General features: G+C 48.4%; 1 protein-coding gene across 2 annotated transcripts in view; it reads left to right on the forward strand.

Moving 5' to 3' along the window:
- Positions 1-21,821, forward strand: part of MTOR (mechanistic target of rapamycin kinase) — a 105,494-nt gene that overhangs the window by 66,597 nt on the left and 17,076 nt on the right. For both annotated transcript variants that reach the window (XM_031962867.1, XM_031962868.1), the window contains exons 31-45: positions 1,498-1,598; positions 2,618-2,733; positions 4,351-4,428; positions 4,624-4,731; positions 9,139-9,264; positions 9,379-9,510; positions 12,789-12,904; positions 13,542-13,659; positions 16,896-17,102; positions 17,729-17,829; positions 18,554-18,650; positions 19,047-19,145; positions 19,319-19,441; positions 19,578-19,760; positions 21,681-21,815. In XM_031962867.1, the coding sequence (XP_031818727.1) occupies positions 1,498-1,598; positions 2,618-2,733; positions 4,351-4,428; positions 4,624-4,731; positions 9,139-9,264; positions 9,379-9,510; positions 12,789-12,904; positions 13,542-13,659; positions 16,896-17,102; positions 17,729-17,829; positions 18,554-18,650; positions 19,047-19,145; positions 19,319-19,441; positions 19,578-19,760; positions 21,681-21,815 (1,840 nt within the window). The remainder of the gene's footprint in view (positions 1-1,497; positions 1,599-2,617; positions 2,734-4,350; positions 4,429-4,623; positions 4,732-9,138; positions 9,265-9,378; positions 9,511-12,788; positions 12,905-13,541; positions 13,660-16,895; positions 17,103-17,728; positions 17,830-18,553; positions 18,651-19,046; positions 19,146-19,318; positions 19,442-19,577; positions 19,761-21,680; positions 21,816-21,821) is intronic.

Genomic DNA, 21,821 nt, shown 5'->3' on the forward strand with positions numbered 1-21,821 from the left:
ATTGACTGCTGTACCTCCTTCCATACTTGTGTGCCACCCCTTCTCTGAGAGTAGAAGTAGGATTCATTACTAGCAGTCTTTTGGGATTAAGATTGTGACTTTGGTTGTTTGCCTTTACTTTATGGTAAACTGTCTTCTTGAGTTTTTCAACTATATCGGTTCAGATAAATCTTCCCAAATTTCTCTGAAAGCTTCCTAGCTGCCATTTCTTATGGCACAAAATTCAGTTACATTCATGTGCCATACTTTGTTCAGCCTTTATCCATAAAGTATGTTTTACCAATTTCTCAATACCATAAAAAGTACAATTATAAATACTTTTTTGAATAATAGCTTTTTTCAAGTAATACATGCATTGCTTTCCACATTCATCCTTGCAAAACCTTGTGTTCCAAATTTTTCTCCCTCCTCTTCACTTTCCTCCCTTAGCAGGCAAGTAATAAAATATAGGTTAAACATGTGCAATTCTTCTAAACATATTTCTACAATTATCATGCTGCACAAGAAAAATCAGATCAAAAGGGGGAAAAATGAGAAAGAAAACAAAATGCAAGCAAACAGCAACAAAGTGAAAATGCTATATTGGGATCCACATTCAGTCTCCACACTCCTCTCTCTGGGCGCAGATGACTCTCTCCATCACAAGATGGCCCCCACTCTTCACTGTACTTTATACCATCTGATTTTGAAGGATCTGATTTTAGTTAATTGAGTCATTGACCACAAGCTCATTGGGTAATGAATAAAGACCTTACATCTAATCATTTCTGTCCTGTTTTGAGTATTCAGAGCTGTGGGAGTAAACAGCATTGATGGACTTCTAAATGTAGGTCCAGTTAAGTTACTCCATCTCTAGGTACTGATCTCGGGTGAAGAGTTATTTGACCTAGACCTCACTAGAACTTGCCCTTGGTCTACTCTGCATTTCCAAATAAACATCTTTAGGATGCAAGCCTGCAAGCCTACTGTAAGGAAAGAAATCCCAGTTTCTCTGACTATAGTCGGGGCTTTTTACATTTCTGACGGTACATATCAACAAGTATGCCTTAAACATCTACTGTTTTCAAGCTACTGAAAATTCAGAGAAAAGCAAAACAGTCCCTGCCCTTAGAGAGCTTACATTCTATCAAGGGACACTCTGTTTCCCTTTATTGGCATCTATACAAAATAGGTACAAAATGATGTTGGGGGCAAGGGGAGGATACTAGCAGCTGGAGAGTTAGGATAGCTTCATGACCTCACCCTCATTGCAGATGGCATAATTCAAGGAATCAGACCAAGAAACAACCAGTACAAAGATGCTTTCATCCCTCTGTAAATCATGAGAACCTGCCCTTGTTGTGGGGCCCCCAAGCCTAGTCAAGCCCCAGCCCATACCTTCTGTTTACACCAGTTCTTTTGTAAGCCTTCACCCACATTCAAGGGGGTAGAAAGGTAGGCCCATAGTGTCCAGGCATGGCTTCTGCTGGCTTAAACTGAGACTTTCTTTTCCTTAAGGGGGCAGCTCCATCAGCAGTGCTGTGAAAAGTGGACCCTGGTCAACGATGAGATACAAGCTAAAATGGCCCGCATGGCTGCTGCAGCTGCTTGGGGTTTAGGTAAATGTTCTGTCTGGGACAGGGAGGGTGTTGGCGGGCACTGTGGCACATGGGCAAATGCCTACACAGCAGAAGAGTCAGAATTCTTTGTGCTGGGTTATTTCAAGTAACTAACATGTGTAACCACAGAGTAGACGAGTCAGGAGGATTGAGTTTAATTTGAACCTTTGCTCTAATCGGCAGCTTTGTCACCAAGTCCCAGACTGATGACAATTAGAGTGTCCAGTCCAAAGAAACCCAGTGAGGTGAGGAGCAAAGAAAAGGGGGTTGTAGGTCATAGGCAAAGTGCTGTGCCAGTGGTACTCAGAGACACACTGCTTCACCTCCACCTCTCTTCAGCCTCGCTCAAGTCTCAAAGCTGGTTCCTTTAGTGAGCACTGGGATCTCTCCAAAACATTTTTCAAAAACAAATTGCTTCCTGACGAGTCATCTTTCACTATTTGCTTTTGCTCAAGGGCAGGGAGAATGGATGAGCTGACGTTTCTGAGTAAAAGTCAGGGAAATGCCTTGTAAAATCGCAGTTTGCAGCTAATGAAGCTGATATCTCTTCTGCAGATGGCTTTGGAAATAGTGGAGTTTGATGTCTGTTCGTTCCCCTCAGGGAAATGAGTAACTCTTCCTGGCTAGTCTTTTCCTTAGCCATCAAGTGTCTAGCGTGACATAGGGACCTCTGTACTATGACTTAGTCTGTCTTTCCATTGCCTTCTGAGAGCCTCTGGTGAGAATGGAGAGGTCGCTCAAGCACCGCAGGCAGGCTCTTTGACCAGTCCAGTGCCTTGTCCATGTAACCAGGGCATTTGAGAAGTTAGGTTTTCTCTAGCTCCCCAGGGCCATCTTAAGCCCCTTAATGGTGAGGAAAAGAGCTTTTCCATTGAGTTATTGATAGTGTTAGAAATCTGCCTCCACAGTCCTTAGGGTCCAGGAGTGCTTGGAAACTTGACATGCCAGAACACATCAGGTTACCTGATTAGACGTGATGAGAAGGTGTAGCTCAGTTGCTTCCTCTGCTCTTGGTGCAGGTCAATGGGACAGCATGGAGGAGTATACCTGTATGATCCCTCGGGACACCCATGATGGGGCTTTTTACAGAGCCGTGCTGGCCCTGCATCAGGACCTCTTCTCATTGGCTCAACAGGTAAAAACCCATTTGCACATCATCTCCCTTCCCACCTAATTTAGAGCAAGGTATACAAATAAAAAGCCAAATCTTTCAAGGCAAGAAATCCAGGAGACTGAAGGAGGAGAGAAAATAGCCTATTTCTCTGTTGGGTGTTTTGAGCTTGCTTTCATGAGTGCTGCTCAGGATGGGCCCAGAAGCATCTGCAGCCTTTTTTATCCTTGGGTCTCTCTGCTCTGTGAAAGACAGCTCGGAAGAAGTGTGTTTGGCCCCATGATTGCCAGAGAGGGCCCAGATACAGCCTGTCCTGCCCCTATTTATTATTGCCTCTCTGTTTTTAATCTTTGTCTTAGCTTTCCTTGGAGACAAAAGAAAGTCTATTAGTTTCTCTGAGTAGAATACAGGGAGTGAATGAATAGTCTCACACTGCAGCAAATATCAATCCCCAGGTCCTTTTTGGGCCATGCCGTTGTTTGACATGTTGATTACTTTCCAGGGAAGTTGACGCTTTATTTGAAAATTCTGTGCTGACTTGCAGAATTAGATAATGGAGTAATCAAATCAGCCCTGTCAGACCTAGACATGCTTGGATGAGGTGTGTAGATAAATGATCCAAGCACTTAAGGGATGAGGGTTTGGTAATTAACCTTAAACATTTGAAAAAGGAAAAGCTATGGTTGAGAGGTTTTTAAATTGATGGCACAGACGAGGATGTAGCTGCAGTTCCACAGCTGTAGCCAGGACTCTTGGGTACAGGAGGAAGTTGTTGAAACTGTTGTCCATTACAGAGACAGAGGCCCCCTCTGGGAGGGACCCTTGTTCCCTTTAAGGAGGCCTGAGTGCAGAGGAGTTCTGAAGGCCAGGGAAGGGGTGACTTGGGAGGGAGCAGGGCTTCCATGCACTTGAGTTCTTGCCTGAGCCCTTTTCTGTTTCCAAGTATGCACCATCAGGAAATGGGACGGCTGAGCTGTAACCCAGAGGCAGCTGCTCCAGGCAGTGGAGGGCATTGATCATCTGCTACCCCTCCTAAGGTTCTGCTCCAAGGACATCATGGCCCAGAGGTGACCTGGAGTTCTTAAATGCTCTTCCACCATAGACTGGTCCTGGTGAGCTGGAAGGGCTTTGAGAACAGGGCAGATGGGTCCTTCACCCAGTGAGCACCCTGCCTGAGAATGGAGAAGCTTGCCCTTCGTGTGATTGCAGCAGCTCCCCCAAGAGGTACCAAGTCCTCGAGAGAGTGTGTGCCCTGTGGCAGTGCAGGGAGGATCCGCTCTGAGGAGGCTGCCAGGCTTGGGAGCATCGATTGGGGCCTCTGCCATGTCCACAGAGGTTCCACTGCTCCTCGATTACAAGTCTCCCAAGTTGGAACACATTGCTTATGTCCCTTGATATTCATCTCACATTTCCTTCTTTGATAGAGAGCTGACTTGTTTTTCAAGGCATTCGGAGCTAAAAAGAGGTTTCTTTACCTCTTAGGAGAATTCTCCCCTTTGTCTGCCATTTCCCCATGATAGAATGGCAGGGAGAAGGGAGGAGTATCTACACCTCATTGGGGAGCCCTGGAGTACCAGTCATGACCTAAGCACCCAAGTCCAGGGCCCAATTTCAGCGAGTTCATTTCTCCCTTTCTTCTAGTGCATCGACAAAGCCAGGGACCTGCTGGATGCTGAGCTAACGGCCATGGCGGGAGAAAGCTACAGCCGAGCCTATGGGGTAAGTGTGAGAGCCTGGAGCCAGGGTTCTTTTCCTGATCTATTTGAGCTGTTTGGGTTTACAGACCCTTGGAAACGTGCCTCTGCCTAGTCTGGTCAGCAGATAACCCTTCCTCAGAAGGGCTGGTTTAAGATAATCTTCTCTTCTGGATCCTTCATGCTGTGATTAGGATGGAATGTGGTTTGCTTCCTTCAGGCAATGGTTTCCTGTCATATGCTCTCGGAGCTGGAGGAAGTTATCCAGTATAAACTTGTCCCCGAACGGCGCGAGATCATCCGCCAGATCTGGTGGGAGAGGCTGCAGGTAAGGAAGCCTGTGAGAAGGGTATGGGCTTGTCCACTGGAGGGGGACCTCCTCTGGCCACTTTTGTATTCTCACTGAAGGCCTGACTTTGCCATAGCAACAGAGTGATTAACTTATATTTAAAGCCATAAATATCAATTATGCATGTGGCTTGTGTGGAACACTTGGCCAAGGGCTGGGAGGAAATACAGAGCTTAGTGAAGACAGGTGTCCTGTACTGGATTCAAAGGAACACTCCTCAGAGGCCCTTTAAGGACAGAGGATTTAGCCTCTCTGTAACCTCTTCTTGTAACACTCCTGTGCACCCAAAATCCAATTTTCTTTCTCTGGCACTTGTGGACCAGTTATCAGAGGAGAAGCTAAGCATGGCAGGAAGGCCTGAACCTAGGACACACACTCATTCTCTCTCTCTCTCTCTCTTTCCCCACCCCCCCTCCTCCCATGGGATAGGTGTCTCCCATGGGATAGCCAGGTGAGCTGGCTACCTTTATGCTTTTCCCTATCTCCATTGAGCAGCCATTTCTTTCTTTCTTTCCTTTTTAATTATTAAAGCTTTTTATTTACAAAACATATGCACGGGTAATTTTTCAACATTGACCCTTGCAAAACTTTCTGTTCCAAATTTTTGCTTCCTTTCCCCTATCCCCTCCCCTAGATGGCAGGTAGTCTAATACGTATTAAATATATTAAAATACATGTTAAATCCAATATATATATATATATATATATATATATATATATATATATACATACATACATACATACATACATACACATATTTATACAGTTATCTGCACAAGAAAAATTAGATCTAGAAAGAAAAAAAAAACCTGAGAAAGAAAACAAAAGGCAAGCAAACCTCAACAGAAAGCATGAAAATGCTATGTTGCGATCGACACTCAGTTCCCACAGTCCTCTCTCTGGGTATAGATGGCTCTCTCCATCATTGAACAATTGAAATTGGTTTGAATCTTTTCATTGTTGAAGAGAAGCACACCCATCAGAATTGATCATCGTATAATCTTGTTGCCGTGTACAAAGATCTCCTGGTTCTGCTTGTTTCACTTAGTATCAGTTCCTGAAATCATCCTGCTGGTCGTTTCTTACAGAAAATAATATTCCATAACATTCATATACCATAATTTATTTAGCCATTCCCCAGCTGATGGGCATCCACTCAGTTTCCAGTTTCTTGCCACTACAAAGAGACCTGCTACAAACATTTTTGCACATGTGGGTCCATTTCCCTTCTTTAAAATCTCTTTGGGATATAAACCCAGTAGAAACACTCCTGGGTCAAAGGGTATGCACAGTTTGATAACTTTTTGAACATAGTTCCAAATCTGAGCCACCATTTCAACTGAAAATGTCCCCAGGCCACCATCACGCCATTTCTCACTTTTGCTGAGAAGGGACTTCTTTACTTGGAAGGGACTTTTCTTTTAGTTCATTGTATCACTTTTGACCATGTGAATGAGCACAAGTTAAGTTCCTTGAATTCCCTCATTTATACATTTCAAGGCAGGTCCCTTGATAACCAAAAACCTTGCCATTGCTTGGCTAAAGGCAGGCAGCAAGTGAGCGTACAAAAACAGAACATCTACCTCCTGAGCCTCTCTGGGACCCGAGGGGGCCCTGGTTTTGTCAGTCCCAAGCACCCATCCCTACCCCGGAGTTCTCTCCTGCTTCTCATTCCCAGTGTGGCTGCTGACTGCTGACCAGAGGCGGCTCCACGCTTTCTGGGCCATGCAGAGAGCTGGATGGAGCTTTCTGACTCCAATCAGGCTTCCCAGCACATTCCACTGGAAAGGGAGGGCAACCCTGGGCAAGGAGACATCTATGAATACAGCTGTTTATGGTCCTGAAAAAAAGCACATACAGTTCTTTTACATTTTTATAGTGTTTTATTAGTAATTATGAAATGCCTGCTGAATGTTTTGGTGGAAAGTTTTTAAGCACTGGAAAAAGGTTCATGAAGCAAATATTTTCTTTCTGACTTACATGCACCCTCACTTTTAAGTGCCACTGATGATTGGGGTACTGCAGTGTCCAAATCAGAAACCTGATGATTTTCCTCATGGTATAATAAGCAAAATTTTGTCCCAATACAAATTCAGAAGTTAAAGCCTTGGCCAGTCCTGGGTGGAGCTCATGCCTTTCTCCAGTAGGCTGAATCCAACATGATTTCCCTAAGCCATCATTAGAAGGGGCCAAATTATTTTAGCATCTGGGAGAAACTGACAAAAAGTGGGATTCAATAACAACAACAAAATCACTCTTTGTACTTTCTGTCTTTCTTACTTTATAAGCCATTGTTGCTTTTGTGCTTCCTGGGTTGGAAGGACACTGTGACCCAGGCCCCAAAATAAAGCATGACATATGGTGTGAAAATGTGACTTTGGTTGATGAGATGTTCTGGAAATAGAAAAGAGCTTTTCTGGCCAGGAAGCTGCCAGTGAGGGCTCTGGTCCTTAAAGTCAAAAGTTGATGAATTCATGGAATTCTAGAACTGGAATCGGTTCTGAAGACCATCAGGTCCTTGTAATGTCATTCTCCAGAGGAGAACATTGTGACCCTAGAAAGGAAGGGGTATGTCCAGTCCCAGAGTCACATTGTTACTCTTCAGCAATGGGGACAGACGGGAGTCATTGGGTCATCGACTATCCTGTCCCCACCAGGAGAGGGCAGAGCCCCTGGATAGGGTGTGACTTGAGTTTCAATCCTGCTTTAAATTTTGACTTGCTGTGTGACCCTGGCAAAGTCACAAATATCTCATGACTTCATTTTCTCATCTATGAAATGAACAGATTGGACTTAGTAGCTTCCCCTTCCAACTTCAAAGTCATGATCCAGAGACTGGGCTTTCTGCCCATCCCAGTCTTTACCTTTATTATTAGCCATTTTGACTCCATTCTACCCCCTCTGCTGTTGTTTGCTTTATGATTTTGTCTTGTCTCCACTCATCTCGTGACAAACCTTAGCCTGAAATAGTCCCACACTCCACCTTCTCCACTCACAGCATTCATTTTATCCCACTTGAACAAGGGCTTCGCTGTACCTAGAGTCCTTTTTATTCCTCCCTAATTGATCTCATTCCTTATAGATATTATTCCAAACTTCCCCTTTCCCTCTCAAGTTTTCTCTCTCTCTTCCTCAGCTGAGGAACTTTCTTCTTACAGGAATGTTGTGAGGATAAAATGAAATAATATTTATAAATGAAATTTTTAATATTATATATAAATAAAATGAAAATTTACAAATGAAAAATATTTATAAATTAGCACAGCACCCAGCACATAGCAGGCACTTAAAAAAATGCTTCTTCTCTTTCTTTCTTCCCCCCATATCTATTCTCTCAGTTCAGACTCTTATCACCTTTCACCTAGATTATGGCAGCACCCTCCCAAATGACCTTCCTGCCTCTGATTCTTCCTAAATTTTGATACCAGAATGATTTTCCCTTAACCAAAGATGTGACCATGTGATTCTCCTACTCACCTCTGTGGCTCCCTTTTGCCCCAATACTAAAGTAGAAAACTTCTCTTTGGCTTTTAAAGCCCTTTACAAGCTGGCCCCAGTCATCTTGCTCCCTTGTTCTGGGATCTGGCCAGTCTGGCGGCCTCTCTATTCCTCTCCTATGACCCCCAACTCTCCTGTCCCCATGCTTTTGCTGTTGCATCCCTCTTGACTAGAATGACCTCCCTCCATCTATGAGATAGAATTCCTCTCTGTCTTTAAGAAGCAGCTCAAGCCTCCCCTTCTACATGAAGCTTTTACTGTTTCACACACCCCACCCCACCCCCCACCCCCCGCCTTACTCCCAACTCTTAAAGGCCCTCCCCACCTAACTATCTTGTATTTAACTAATCTTATTTGTTTGTATTTGTATCCATGTATTTATTCTTTACATACATGCTTGTTTTCCCCCTGAGGGAACGTGAGCTCCCTGGGAAGTGGAATTATGTCACATTCCTTTTACTTATCTTACTATCTCCAGTAACTAACACAGAATCGGGCACATCTTAGTAGATCTTTAATAAATGCTGGTCGATTGTGTGATCTAATTGATGATGAGAATTTAGCCTCCTTAATAGGACTGATTGTTTTTCTCCTTTAAAATTGAAAAATAGTTGGTACATATACACGAATGTGGCACTTTTATCTTCTGTTAAATTTAAGTCGTGTGTGAATGGGTGGGTATGTGTGCGTATTTTAGCAATATATAGTCATTTTTCTATGATACACTAGAGGGGAATAATAAGTGCTATGACTGAAACGACTAAAGAATTCTATTTAATAAAGGATTTTCTTTGTTATTTGGGGATTGAGAAAGAGGGGTAGAGTAGAATATTGATGTGAGACCCTAGGAAGAAGCTCATTCATACTTCTAAATCTGCCATCCCTTAGGGCTGCCAGCGGATTGTTGAAGATTGGCAGAGAATCCTCATGGTGCGGTCTCTCGTTGTCAACCCCCATGAAGATATGAGAACTTGGCTTAAATATGCAAGTTTATGTGGCAAGAGTGGAAGATTGGTGAGTCCCATCTACTTAGCTGCTTCCCACCAAGATTGGTGTCAGGAGGATCAGGAGGAAGATGCTCTTATTCCAAACCTGTTTATAAACTATTCTCTTCATCTTATTTTTAAGGCACTTGCTCATAAAACTTTAGTATTGCTCCTGGGAGTTGACCCTTCTCGACAACTAGACCATCCACTGCCGACTGTCCATCCTCAGGTGACTTATGCCTACATGAAGCACATGTGGAAGAGTGCACGAAAGGTCTGTATCCTCCTTTGCCTTTCTTTCTCAAGGACTCTCTACCTGGTCCATTGTGATCAGTCTGTAATTTCATGGTCTGGGTCTGCTCTCCACTGCATGGGTCAGGGATCACAGAGTTGGCTCCCACTCTCAGCCCTTTTAACATTTCCCTCTCACCTCCCTTTTTAAAGAAGGGTAAGTAAGTGCTAGGTTCTTGGCACAGATTTCAGAAGGGAAGTTAAAGTGAGTGTACGTGTCTAAAGAGTTGGTTCCCTTTCCATGGGCTTTCTGGGTATCATCACTGAGTGAGACTGCTTGCACATCCAAGGTGCCTTGAGTCCCAGAGAAAGCCAGTCCATTTCTTGCCTTTTCTGAACAAGTGAAGGGGCTGAATGTTCACATTGTCCTCTCTGAAAGATACAGGTTCTGAAGCTGTCTCCTGGAGACCTTTCCAAGACCAGTTTGGTTTGTCCAGGATTTTACTGTTCTCCTTTTTTCTGTCATCAAACTGGAATTCATAAGTAACACCACCCAGGGTGTACTGATGCCAGGACCAGGGGGAAAGTCTCTCTGGGAGCCAGGCCCACATTCCTCCTCTTCCTTTTAATGAGAAACTCTTTGGAAATGGGGCTGCCCCTGGTTTGTTTTTTTAAATCGCACTAGACCATGATCATGTTAACAAAGAATAAATGACCCCGTTTGAGACCAGTCTTTCCCCTAGAGCCTGAATAATGAGTAATTCAGACAGACTGGCCAAAACTGGCCCCTGCTTTGGCTGTTTTCTCATTCAAGAAGAGAGGAACGGGGTATTACCCCCACCCCCTCCCTTCTCCACTGTGATTACCACATGGCAGAGAAGAGATGGCCATCAGCAGTGGTGCAGGGGGATAGGATCACGTTTTATTGCAGACCCTTTTCTTCTTCAGTGGGGGAGAAGGTACTTCTGGATGTCACTGCTGGACAGTTTGGGTGGAGATGCATCTTTATGGTGGTTGGCCACTACTCTGGACCCCAGTCCCTTGGTCTTTTCCCGAGATTTTCATCTACCAATGACCCAAGGTTCTTTCTTCCAAAAATGAGGACTTTGTTGAGATTGCCGATGGAGAGGGGCTGGTGTTTTTTCCCCTCCCTTCTACTGAGTTTGCCAGCCCACAGATTTGTGATGCATAGTCTGATCTCCCTCCAGTCCAATGGAAAAAACAGAAGGACCTATTTTGGCCAATGTAGATAGGAAGGCAGACTGATTTCCTGCCCAGATTTAACCATGGGATTTCTGGGTAATCTTTTAGGAATGCGATCACCACCAAATAGCGTAGCTCGTGAAGGTGAGCCTAAATTCTGGGCTTGCCCCCAAGAAAAGTTTAAACCACCCAGATTAAAAATCAAACCTGTTTAAAACTCCTGCTGCTTGGGCCTAGAAAGGCCACATTGGCCTGTTTTGGGAACCATCACAGGAATCGTACCTGCTAGCTCCATGTAGCCGGGAGTCTATGATTAGTTCTGTCTGTATACCTCCACACAATTTTCAAAGTACTCTGACATACATGGTCTTACTTGATCCTTTTAACCACCCTGTGAACAGCTGGGTCTGAGTTATTACTCCTATCCTGTAGTTGAAGAAATTGAGACTTGGGCTAAGAGGCGGCAGTACCATGCCCCTAATGAATCCAGTTCTTCAGAGCTACCCTTTGCTCTTTATTCCCACCCGTGCTACACACACTGTTTAGTCTGACCTGAGCAGTATCATCTTTGCCAAGAAGATGAGGAGAAATGACTCTGCTCATTAGTTCGTTCCTAAGTGTAAGCTTCTCCAGCTGGCTCATCTCTCCCACCCCCAATCCTGCTCCACAGGAACCTTGGAAAGAGGAAGTCTTCAATGAAGCATTTGTCATTCCTTGGCAGAAAGTGTTGTCTTATCTCCCAAGTATTCACTGTACCTGACCTTTACTTTAGTTCTCAAAAGGTCAAGTAACCTTGGCCCCTTCAAGAATCCCATGAGAACAGATCCTGAGGCTTATAGTGGCTAACCTCTGTACTGTAAGGCAGGAGGAGAGCTGATCTTCCTGCCCCTGCCAGGGGATCTTCAGCCATCTCTTTCATTAGATACCATGGCAGGTTTATGGAAGGCAGGAGGGTCTTCTCAGCTGGAAATATAGCTAGTGTCAGGGACCTTTTCCTGACCCACACACATGTGACATACCAACAGACCCTTGGCTTTAAGCTCTCCCAAAGCTGTTCTCTTTAAAGAGAGACTCCCTTGTCCTGTACTGGCCTGGAATATAAATGCAGTTCTTACTTCTGCTACGTGATGGACTCTGACTCTTAAAGATAAGTGTCTTGTCAACATGTAGGTTTTGGCTCCTTTCCCATATGTGGATTCTTGGCCTGCTGAGTTGCCTGCCACACTGTGCTGGATCTAGGTTAAAACCCTGTTTCGTGATAAGAATTAATTAATTAACTCATTTTGGAAAGTAATCGAACTTGTCTTTCCCATCCCCTCATCCCTCCAAAAAAGCCACAGGTTATTTCTGGCTCCTTAAAAGCTTCTCCGGGGTCCATTTTTTATTTAAAAAAAAATTAGTGTGGTCTCTTAATGATGGTGATGGCTCTCATGATTGAGATTTTGTTATCTCCCTCCTCTTCTCTGAGGGAGGAAGCCTGAGTGGCTATTAGAAAGGTTCCCCTTTTTGCACATAGCTGTTAGCACCACCCCTGCCCATTCTCCACATGGGTAAATTTGGATCACAGTCCCTCCCTTTTGTGAGTTCCACCCTTGCACATTCTGTTCATCCTTAGCCCCTGGAGATCCCTCAGAATGGAGCAGACACCATCCGTCATGAGCACTTTGACATACATTGTCATGGGTAGTTTAACCCTTTACCTGTCGGGGGGTGGGAGGCTTGGCCAGCCTCCTCCAGGCCTTCTGCCCCTGCCTCAGTTCTGCTTCTCCACAGGAGGCCCCTCCAAACACACCCCTGCGCCCACGCCAACCCTGGTTCATATCCCATCTCCCTGGGGCTCCATTCCTCCCCCTCCGCCCCATTGGGCCTGACTCTGCTTGGCTGTCCAGTCTTGGGGAGGAGGCTGGGGCCTCCAGCAGCCCTCCCCCCTTCCCCCCCGCCTTTTCCATCTGGCCCGCCTTCCAGTGCGCCCTCCTGGACTGGGCAGAGCTGGGCTCCGGGGCTCCGTCGGAGCTGGCCACTCGACTCAGCCCCAGTGCAGACTGAGGAGGGGCGAGGGGAGGACAGGGGGTCACGGACTCTATGTGGCCGCTGCCCCAACACTCTGCTCTGTTCCAGATTGATGCCTTCCAGCACATGCAGCACTTTGTGCAGACTGCCCAGCAACAGGCGCAGCACGCCATCGCTGCCGAGGACCAGCAGCGCAAGCACGAGCTCCACAAGCTCATGGCCCGGTGTGTTGCTGCTCCCTCGCTTGACCCAGGCACAGGCCACAGCGGGCCTGTTGCTAGAGCCTGATCCCCTGTCCATGCTCACCACCCCCTCCGCTCAAGGGTCCCCAGCACAGCCCTGCCTCTTCCTCCCTGTGGCCTTGGCCAAATTCACCCCACCTCTCTCTCTGTAAAATGAAGTAGGAAACCTGCCCTTTGGCTCCCATCTGGCCCGCCTTCTGCCCTGGGGCTGGGAGCAAGGGAGGAGCGAAGGGGGAAAGAGGGGACTCCCTCCGTGCTTCCTCAAAGACCCAGCTGGGAAAGCTTTTGTCCTTGGCAACTTGTGCTGTCAGAGGTAGTGAAGGAGAGGGAAGGGATCATTCACCTGAAGCCCCTCCCCACCCCAAGCTTCTGGACATCCCGGCAGCTCCAGGGAACTCCAGCCCGGCCTCTCAGAACCCAGAGGTTCTAGCTCTAGGCCCGTCTCCAGTTGGACAGCCTCTGGCAAGTCCAGGACTTCTCAGTTTGTTTCCTCCTCAAGGAAGTGAGAGGTGACCCTGGGGGTTTATTCATGGCCAGAGGGACCTCAGCCCTTTAGAGAAAGAACCTGACCCATCCCCAAGCCTGGGCCCTTATCCTGACCGAATGCCTTCCCGGCTAGGTGCTTCTTGAAGCTGGGTGAATGGCAGCTGAATCTCCAAGGCATCAACGAGAGCACCATCCCCAAGGTCTTGCAGTACTACAGTGCTTCCACGGAGCACGACCGCAGCTGGTACAAGGTAACCCACGAGGAGCGCAGGCCCCAGGGGGTGGGAGCCTGTGGACTGGCAGGCCTCAGACATGCCTTTGTATGGAGCCTGTGAGGGCCCATCATCTTCACCCACCTCCAGTGGCCATTTGTAGCGCTGGCAAAGGACACTCCCGACCACAGGGCACTGCGGCATTCACATTTCCGTCAGAATTTCTGACCGAAATTCATCTCACAAGAGATGATCGGTCTTCTTGGGCTCAGCTTGCTTCCCAGGTTTCCCTGAACTCAGTTATATGTGGGTGGCAGCAGGGAGAGGAAGGGAGCAATCATTTTTGGCTGTCTTCTCCTCATGGGATCCAGAGGGAACCCTAAGGAGCTCAGCTTCCTGGAAGCCAACTCTTCTCTCCCCGTAATCTTAGATTTTTTTCATGGCTACCTTGTGCTTAAGCCCTAGAGGTTAACGTTCTCTGTTTGTGTTGGAAGATTCCAAAAAGCATCCTGTTAGGTCATAGGAAATGTCTCAAAAAAAATAGCAAGATTCAGGAAACATATGAAAGATGTTATTCAATGATGAAGAACTGGTTCCTGGCAAAACACCAGTTTCTCCTTTAGGAACCTTTAGGCAAGGCTGTCTCATCATGGGCAGGTGTGAGGCCAGGAACAGACCTGAGGAGCACTTTGTAGGCTTCTAAAGTGGTAGAGAAATGCTAATGAAATGCACTAAGTGCATTATCCTTCACACGGGAGGAGGAGGTGGAAACAAGCTAGGATGACCTGCTCCATGTCCTACCTCCACTATATCCTGCTAGGTGACCTAAGGCAGGTCACCAGCCTCTCAGGGGCCCAGTCAGCTCTGTTGAGATGATGTGGTGCTGAGGGAACAATGAGAAACCTGGGTTCAGCTCTCCATTAATGCTTTTGCATGGGGCAGCCCAGCCTGGGGGATTTAGAATCAAGGTCCACATTTGCTTAGCAGGACTAGTAGGGCCCATGCTCCCTCATGTAAAATGCAGGGTTGAAACAGATGGTCTCTGAGATCTGTTCTAGGTCTAAAATCTATGAAAATCCTTAATAATAGGAGAAATGCAAATCAGAATAACCCTATAGCTCCCTTCATACCCAGCCCTTGGATCAGGATGACAGAAAGTGGGAGTAGTCAGTGCTGGATGCATTGGGGAAAGATAGACACACTCGTGCTTTGTGGCTAGAGCTGTGAGTGAATCCAGGTTTTCTGGAAAGCAGTTTGGAATTTTGCAAGTAAGATGCCCATAACCTTTGCCCCCAAGATTCTGTTACTGGGTAGATAGCATGAGGAGATCAGTGACCGAAAGAAAGGCCTCATGTACCCCTGAATATTTAGAAAAGCACTTGGAAATAAGATGGATGCCCCTAACTGGGGCTGAGAGGTTACACTGTGCCACCTAAGAAAGAGTGACTCTGGGAATACAGAGAGAAGAGCAAGATGAACAGCAGTGGGCAAATGAAACAGGCCAGAGTCTGGCCCGGCTCTGACGTGCCAGACTGCACAGATAGTGTCGCCTTTTTCTGTGAGGCTGCACGGGACACTTGGGATAGTCCCTAACTCTGAAGTCAGAAGATCAGGGTTCAAGTCCCGCTTCTGACATGTTTGTGTGACCTTAAGAGTGACTGCAGTCCCTAGGATTGAACTAGCAGCCAGCCTTCTAGATCCAGGATGCTGGGTCCGGGCCACCCCTGGGAACAAAAGTCCCACCACCCGTACAAATCAGCAGCTCCACCATCACTAAGAGTAAGAGAGCCTCAGGGAGCAAACGGAGATCTGGGGTGGGCTTTGCTGGCAGTTCTCTTGAGATTCCGGCACGGGCACTGCCCCATGGCCCACACCATCCCCATCCATAGCATCGTGTGAGTAACAGAGAAGCACATTTTCATTATCAGAAAAGTTCTGTTCATTAGCTGTTTGTTCAACAATTCCTACACTCACACAGTAAAACTTGAGCATGGAATGGGCCCATGTGACTGAAGTACTCAGTCACATGTTCTAGAGGTGCAAGACAGACAGAGCACCAGGACAGATGGGGGGAGGAGAAGCCCAGCATATCTAGGCCTTGGGCATTAGAAAACAGTTCCAACACGTGGAAAGAGATACAATATTTTATTTCAGACATGGGAAATACTGCCCAATGAAATGATGGTGGGACCAGATGGGACATAATAAATGGAATGGTGAAAGAAAGATTGAATTAGGGTGACCATCCTGGAGTCAATCAGGGAAAACATGAGCAAGTCTAAAATATTTTCGACAAGGGGGGGAATAAAAGTTGCTCAGTTCCATCATAAAGTAGATTGTTTTGAATCTCAGAATCTACTTCTGGCCAAAAGTGGTTCATGTGGAAAAAAATCAAGAATTCTTAGGGGGCCAGCAAGCAACATGGCAGTCAAAAGAGCCAGGGCATTCCATACTGTCCAAAGTCGGGGGGAGGGGAAGATGGTTCTGTTGGACTCTGGGAATCTGGGGGCATCTGTTTAATTTGCAGCCCTACCTTATAGGGAACACAGTCACAATCACAGAAAGCCTAGATACTGTGCCATTTAACCTGGAAGTACAAAGACTTGGAAATCAGAATTCAGAGTCTGCAGCCTTCTTTGGTGGCCCACTACTCCAGATCGTATTCCAGAGAACTCCCCATTCTAATATACTATAGTCAGCTTTTGGGGACCACCTGCCAGGAAGAGAAGCCCAGCCCCTCTCAAGACAGCCCATCCTGCTTTTAGAGAGCTCAAAGGGCTCTAAATTAGCCTCTTTGCCACTGTCCCCCAGGGCTCTGAGGCCCAGTTCTCTGCCAGCTGCTGAAGCTTGTCGTCTCCAGATTCATATCCCCAAATGCTCCCCCCAATCCCTGAGGTGGACTACGGCCCTTCAGCCTCCTCGTAACCTTCCTCTTGTGGAGGGGCTGTCTGTCACTCTTCATTCAGGGGAGTTCTGCCTGCCTGGCACTCGCAGCCCCAGAGCAGCCATGTACAGAACGGCAGGCTGGTGGAGTTCCTCACAGGGCCAACCTCCAAGCAGGGAGGGGAACTGCAGGAAAGCCCAGAGTCAGAGCACCAGAAGCAGGAGCTGGCCGACCCCTGCAGGGCGCTGCAGAAGGGGTGCTGGAATGGGCACTAATCACAGAAGATGCCCCTTGGTTCTGGGACCTCCTTGGCCCTAGAAAACCAGCATTGCCTCCCAGAGTCCCAGAGAGTCACGGCTCCATGCCCATGTCCGATCCCTCCTCACCACAGGCCTGGCACGCCTGGGCGGTCATGAACTTTGAAGCCGTGCTGCACTACAAGCACCAGAATCAGGCCCGAGACGAGAAGAAAAAGCTCCGTCATGCCAGTGGGGCCAGTGTCACAAGTGCCCACACAGAGGGCAGCAACAGCGAGAGTGAGGCAGAGAGCGCCGACAACAGCCCTGTGCCCTCACCTGTGCAGAAAAAGGTCACCGAGGTGTGTGGGGATGGGGGAAAATTGGGAGGGATGGGGGGGAGGACAGCCTCATGCCCTCACCTGTGCAGAAAAAGGTCAGTGAGGTGAGTGGGTATAGGGGAAAGTTGGGGGGGGGAGGGAGAACAGCCCCATGCCCTCACCTGTGCAGAAAAAGGTCAGTGAGGTGAGTGGGTATGGGGAAAGTGGGGAGGGAGGGGGGAAGGATGGCCTATGCCCTTACCTGTGCAGAAAAAGGTCAGTGAGGTGAGTGGGGGGGAGGGGAAAAGACAGCCTCCTCCCCTGGCCTGTGCAGAGAGGGGTCCCAGAACAAGCTGGGCGTTCGAGGTCTGGGCCCCGGCCGTGGTATGTGGCTGCTGCACAGCAGGGGCCCCTGGCTGAGTCCAGCCCCCTCCTGAGTGAATGAGCGTATTGTCCGATTGCACCTGCATATGTGGGTGGGAGCGGCCTGTTCCGCTCTCAGAATGTGGTCCAGCATGACTCACAGCACCGCTCCCCAGCCTTCCCTGATCTCATGTCGGACCACCTCAGTGGGCCCCGAGGGCAGCGTGTCCTGAATCTTTTCCAGCGTCCCGGTGGGGGGATTTCTTTCACCCTGACACATCGCTCACCCCCATGTGTTCCTGCAGGATCTGTCCAAGACGCTCCTGATGTACACAGTGCCTGCAGTGCAGGGCTTCTTCCGCTCCATCTCTCTGTCCCGGGGCAACAACCTTCAGGACACCCTCAGGTACCCAGTGATGGGGGTTGAGAATGGGAAGCACTGGCTTTCCCAGAGATAGCAGCCACAGAGCATCGCATTCAACATCTCACAGGCTCCTACGGGCAGCCTCCCTCTGAGATGCGTGTGGACACAGGATTTGGTTATCTGTGCGTCCTAATGCAGAAGAGGAGAGGGGCCTTGGAGAACACCCAGACATCCCAGGCAGAGGAGCAGAGAGGGCCCTCTGGGCCTCTGGGCTGTTGAGAGCCTGGATAGCAGGAGGACATTAGTGCAGGGCTGCCGATGATTGGGATGGCCTCCACCTCTTCTCTGGGATCTCTGACTGTAGCAGGCCGGGCCCCTGTTCTCTCCAGCCTGGGAGGTTCCTGTCCCTCTTCCAGGGATCCACGGTTCTCAGGAAGGCAACCCTCAGGCAGGAAGGTCTGCAGGCTGCTCTGTCCCTGGGCTCATCTCTCACAAATCCTCGGATCTAAGGGAGGAGCCTGCTGGGCCTCTGGGGCGATCCTGGAGTTTAATCAGGCGCAGCACCCGTCCTTGCCCTGCATTTGCCATGGAGTTCCCGTTTGGGCAGTGGTTGGCAGAGAGCCTATTGCCTTTCTTGAGCAGCCCAGCAGTCTGACAGCGCCTGAGAACCAGTGCCATGGATCCTTAGGCTCCCCTTGGTATCCGTGCCAGGACGGGCTAGGGAGGCCCAAGAAGAGCTCACCATTTCCTCACTCTCTTTCTCCAGAGTCCTCACCTTGTGGTTTGACTACGGACACTGGCCAGACGTAAATGAAGCTCTTGTGGAAGGGGTGAAGGCAATCCAGATTGATACGTGGTTGCAGGTAGACTGATTGCTCTCTCCCCTGCAGTCTTCTCTGGGAGCGTGTCACCCTGAGAGCCCAGCTGCCCAGGCAGCTCGCAGAAAGTCTTCCTTCATGGGACTGGTGCTGAGTTGGGGCCGTGCCTTCCCAGGAAGTTGTTGGGAGCAGGGGGAACAGTCTCGGCACCCTTGGCTTTGTAGGGGGGTCACTCCCGGCACCAGTGTCCCCTGCTCCGTCCTCGTCCTCCCCCAGCCGAGTCAGGCTCGGACGGGACGTCACACCATCCGGCATGTCGGGTCCTCCGGCTCCTGGCTTCTGGCCTGACGGGCACAGCCTCCCTCAGAACTTGGGACATCCCAGCCAGCCATTGTCCACCCGGAGGAGGTAACAAAAGTCTGTGTCTCCTCTTGAACCCAGGTCATCCCACAGCTCATTGCAAGAATCGACACTCCGCGGCCCTTGGTGGGACGCCTTATTCATCAGCTGCTCACAGACATCGGTCGCTACCATCCCCAGGTAGGCCGAGTTCGTCTGCTACCCTGAGAGGCCTCCCGGGGGCAGGGCTCGGGGTGCTTGGGGGAGATGCTCGCCCTGACTCTCCCCGGACGTCTAGTGTCCGTCCTGGCTGGAAACACTCCCGGGCGGCTCGGAGCCTGCTTCACCTGAGCCACACACTCCCTTTGTTTCAGGCTCTGATTTACCCCCTAACTGTGGCCTCCAAGTCCACTACCACGGCCCGCCACAATGCAGCCAACAAGATCCTGAAGAACATGTGTGAGCACAGCAACACCCTGGTCCAGCAGGCCATGATGGTGAGTCTGGGCGCCCTCCCCGGCCAGTCCTCCCAGGGCCCTCTGGTGGCCAGGGAGAGGATCTCTTCACTGCCACCAGGGAGGGACCGGGCTGACTTCTCCTTGTTCTGACTCCTTCTCCCTGCCCGGGGTCCAGGTGAGCGAAGAGCTGATCCGTGTGGCCATCCTGTGGCACGAGATGTGGCACGAGGGTCTGGAGGAAGCTTCTCGTTTGTACTTCGGGGAGAGGAACGTGAAAGGGATGTTCGAGGTGCTTGAACCCCTGCATGCAATGATGGAGCGGGGTCCCCAGACTCTGAAGGAAACCTCCTTTAATCAGGTAGGGATTCATGGGATCTCCTCCCCAGCCTCCATTGCCTCAGATGCTCTCAGACAAGGGTTGCTGAGCCATAAGAAAGCATATGGGCACTTTTCCTGTTGAAGGCAGACAGCTAAAAGAACTCTGCACTTGGACCCAACCCATGGGAGTCCTAGGAATCCCATGGGACCTGTCTTGAAATCCTGGTGAGCCACATAGAGCAGGTCTCTGCCCCTCATCTTCAGTGAGGGCTTAGGCAGTCCTTTCCAGCTTTGGGTCTTCACCCTCCCCAGACTCTGCCAGCAGGGGCTCTTACAGAGCATATTGAGGGCACATATGTGTGTCCAGCAGTGTTTCGGTAATTCTTGCCTCATCAGCAGTCTTGGTCAGAATTCATCAGTGCCTTAGCTAGGAAGGAGTTCCCCAGGCTCTCTTGACAGCCCTCATAATAGTTCACATTTCTCTAATATTTATACTTTTCCCAAGGCCATCGTCACAATCATCCCACAAAGTAGGTAATGCATGTAAGTTCAGGGCCCCATAATATTAAGACTGAAAATAAGGCATATCAGTAAATCACGAAGCTGAGCAATCATATAAATTATTGTGATCTCTAGGAAAAAAAGAAAGGAAGATAAAAAAAATTAACAAGATGAAACTATCACAAACAGAGAATAAATAGAGAACATTATCAGAAGGTACTTTAGGCCAGTAAAACTGAGAATTCAGTATCTCTGCAAAAATAGAAACTGTCCCAACTAAGAAATCACAAATAGAAATCACAAAAACAATCATCATCTTAGAAAAGGGAATTGAAGCTATGGAAGACTTGACAAAAAAGGGGGGGAAATAGGCCAACTGAATTGACTAGTGAATTGTACCAGACATTTATTATTTGTTTGGTTGGTTGATTTTTTTTTTTTTTTTTTGCTGAAGCATTTGGGATTAAGTGACCTGCCCAGGGTCACACAACTAGAAAGTGTTAAGTGTCTGAGACCAGATTTGAACTCAGGTTCTCCTGACTTTAGGGCTGGTGCTCTATCCATTGCGCCACCTGGCTGCCCTTCTAAAAGACATTTAGAGTAGTAGTTATTCGAACACTCTCTACCAAACTCATTTTATGAGATAAATATGGTCCTGATAGCCAAGCCAGGATGAGAGAAAGCATAGAAGTGTGGGCAACCTCAGTGATGGATATTAATGCCCCCCAAATGTAAATGAAGTCCTTGTAAGAAGACTATAGAAATGTATCTGGAAGTTTATTAATTGTGACAGTGTTGTATTCCTACTAGGAGTGGTCTGGTTCAAAATAAGAAAAACTATCAGTGTCATTTATTAACAACAAAAACTATATCATTATTTTAGCAGATCCAGGGGATAGGAAACATCCACAGAGTAGGCCACAAGAGCGGAGTGGTGAGGATGGGGCAGCTCACCACCAGGGGGTTTGGGGTGCCCTTGAGTTGAACTTGGAAGAGAGCTGGGTACAGCCAGCAGAGGGCTGTCCTGGACAGAAGCCAGCAAGTCGAGGGAGCCCAAGCCCAGTGTGGCCCATCTCTTTGGGAGGTGAGGATGGTGATGGGTGATTGGCTTGGAAGGATAGAGAGAAGCCAGCATGTGAAAAACTGTGGATGCCCAGCAGTGAACAGATGTTTTCTGCCTGCTCTTCAGAGCCCCTGCAGGGTGTCCCTGTTGGGAGGATGACTGAGCAAAGAAAGGGAGCACCGTCTTTGGTGACAGAGAGGGACTGAGACCCCCCCTCCCCAGGCTGTCTCACCTGGATTCGACGCTGGGTCCTGTCTCCAAGGCTAGACCTCTCATTAAGCCGGCCTTCTTACACTCCAGAGCAGAACTGCTTCCCCATTTCTGGAACTCTGGCCGGGAGATGCCTTAGAAAGTACTCCCACCTGAAATCGGCTTTTTTCCCTTCTTTCTTCCTAGGCGTATGGCCGAGATTTAATGGAGGCCCAAGAATGGTGTCGGAAGTACATGAAGTCAGGGAATGTCAAGGACCTGACCCAGGCGTGGGACCTCTATTATCACGTGTTCCGACGGATCTCCAAGCAACTGCCTCAGGTAGGG

The sequence above is a fragment of the Sarcophilus harrisii genome, chromosome 3 (genome assembly GCF_902635505.1).
Source record: "Sarcophilus harrisii chromosome 3, mSarHar1.11, whole genome shotgun sequence".
In the NCBI taxonomy this organism is placed as follows: domain Eukaryota; kingdom Metazoa; phylum Chordata; class Mammalia; order Dasyuromorphia; family Dasyuridae; genus Sarcophilus; species Sarcophilus harrisii.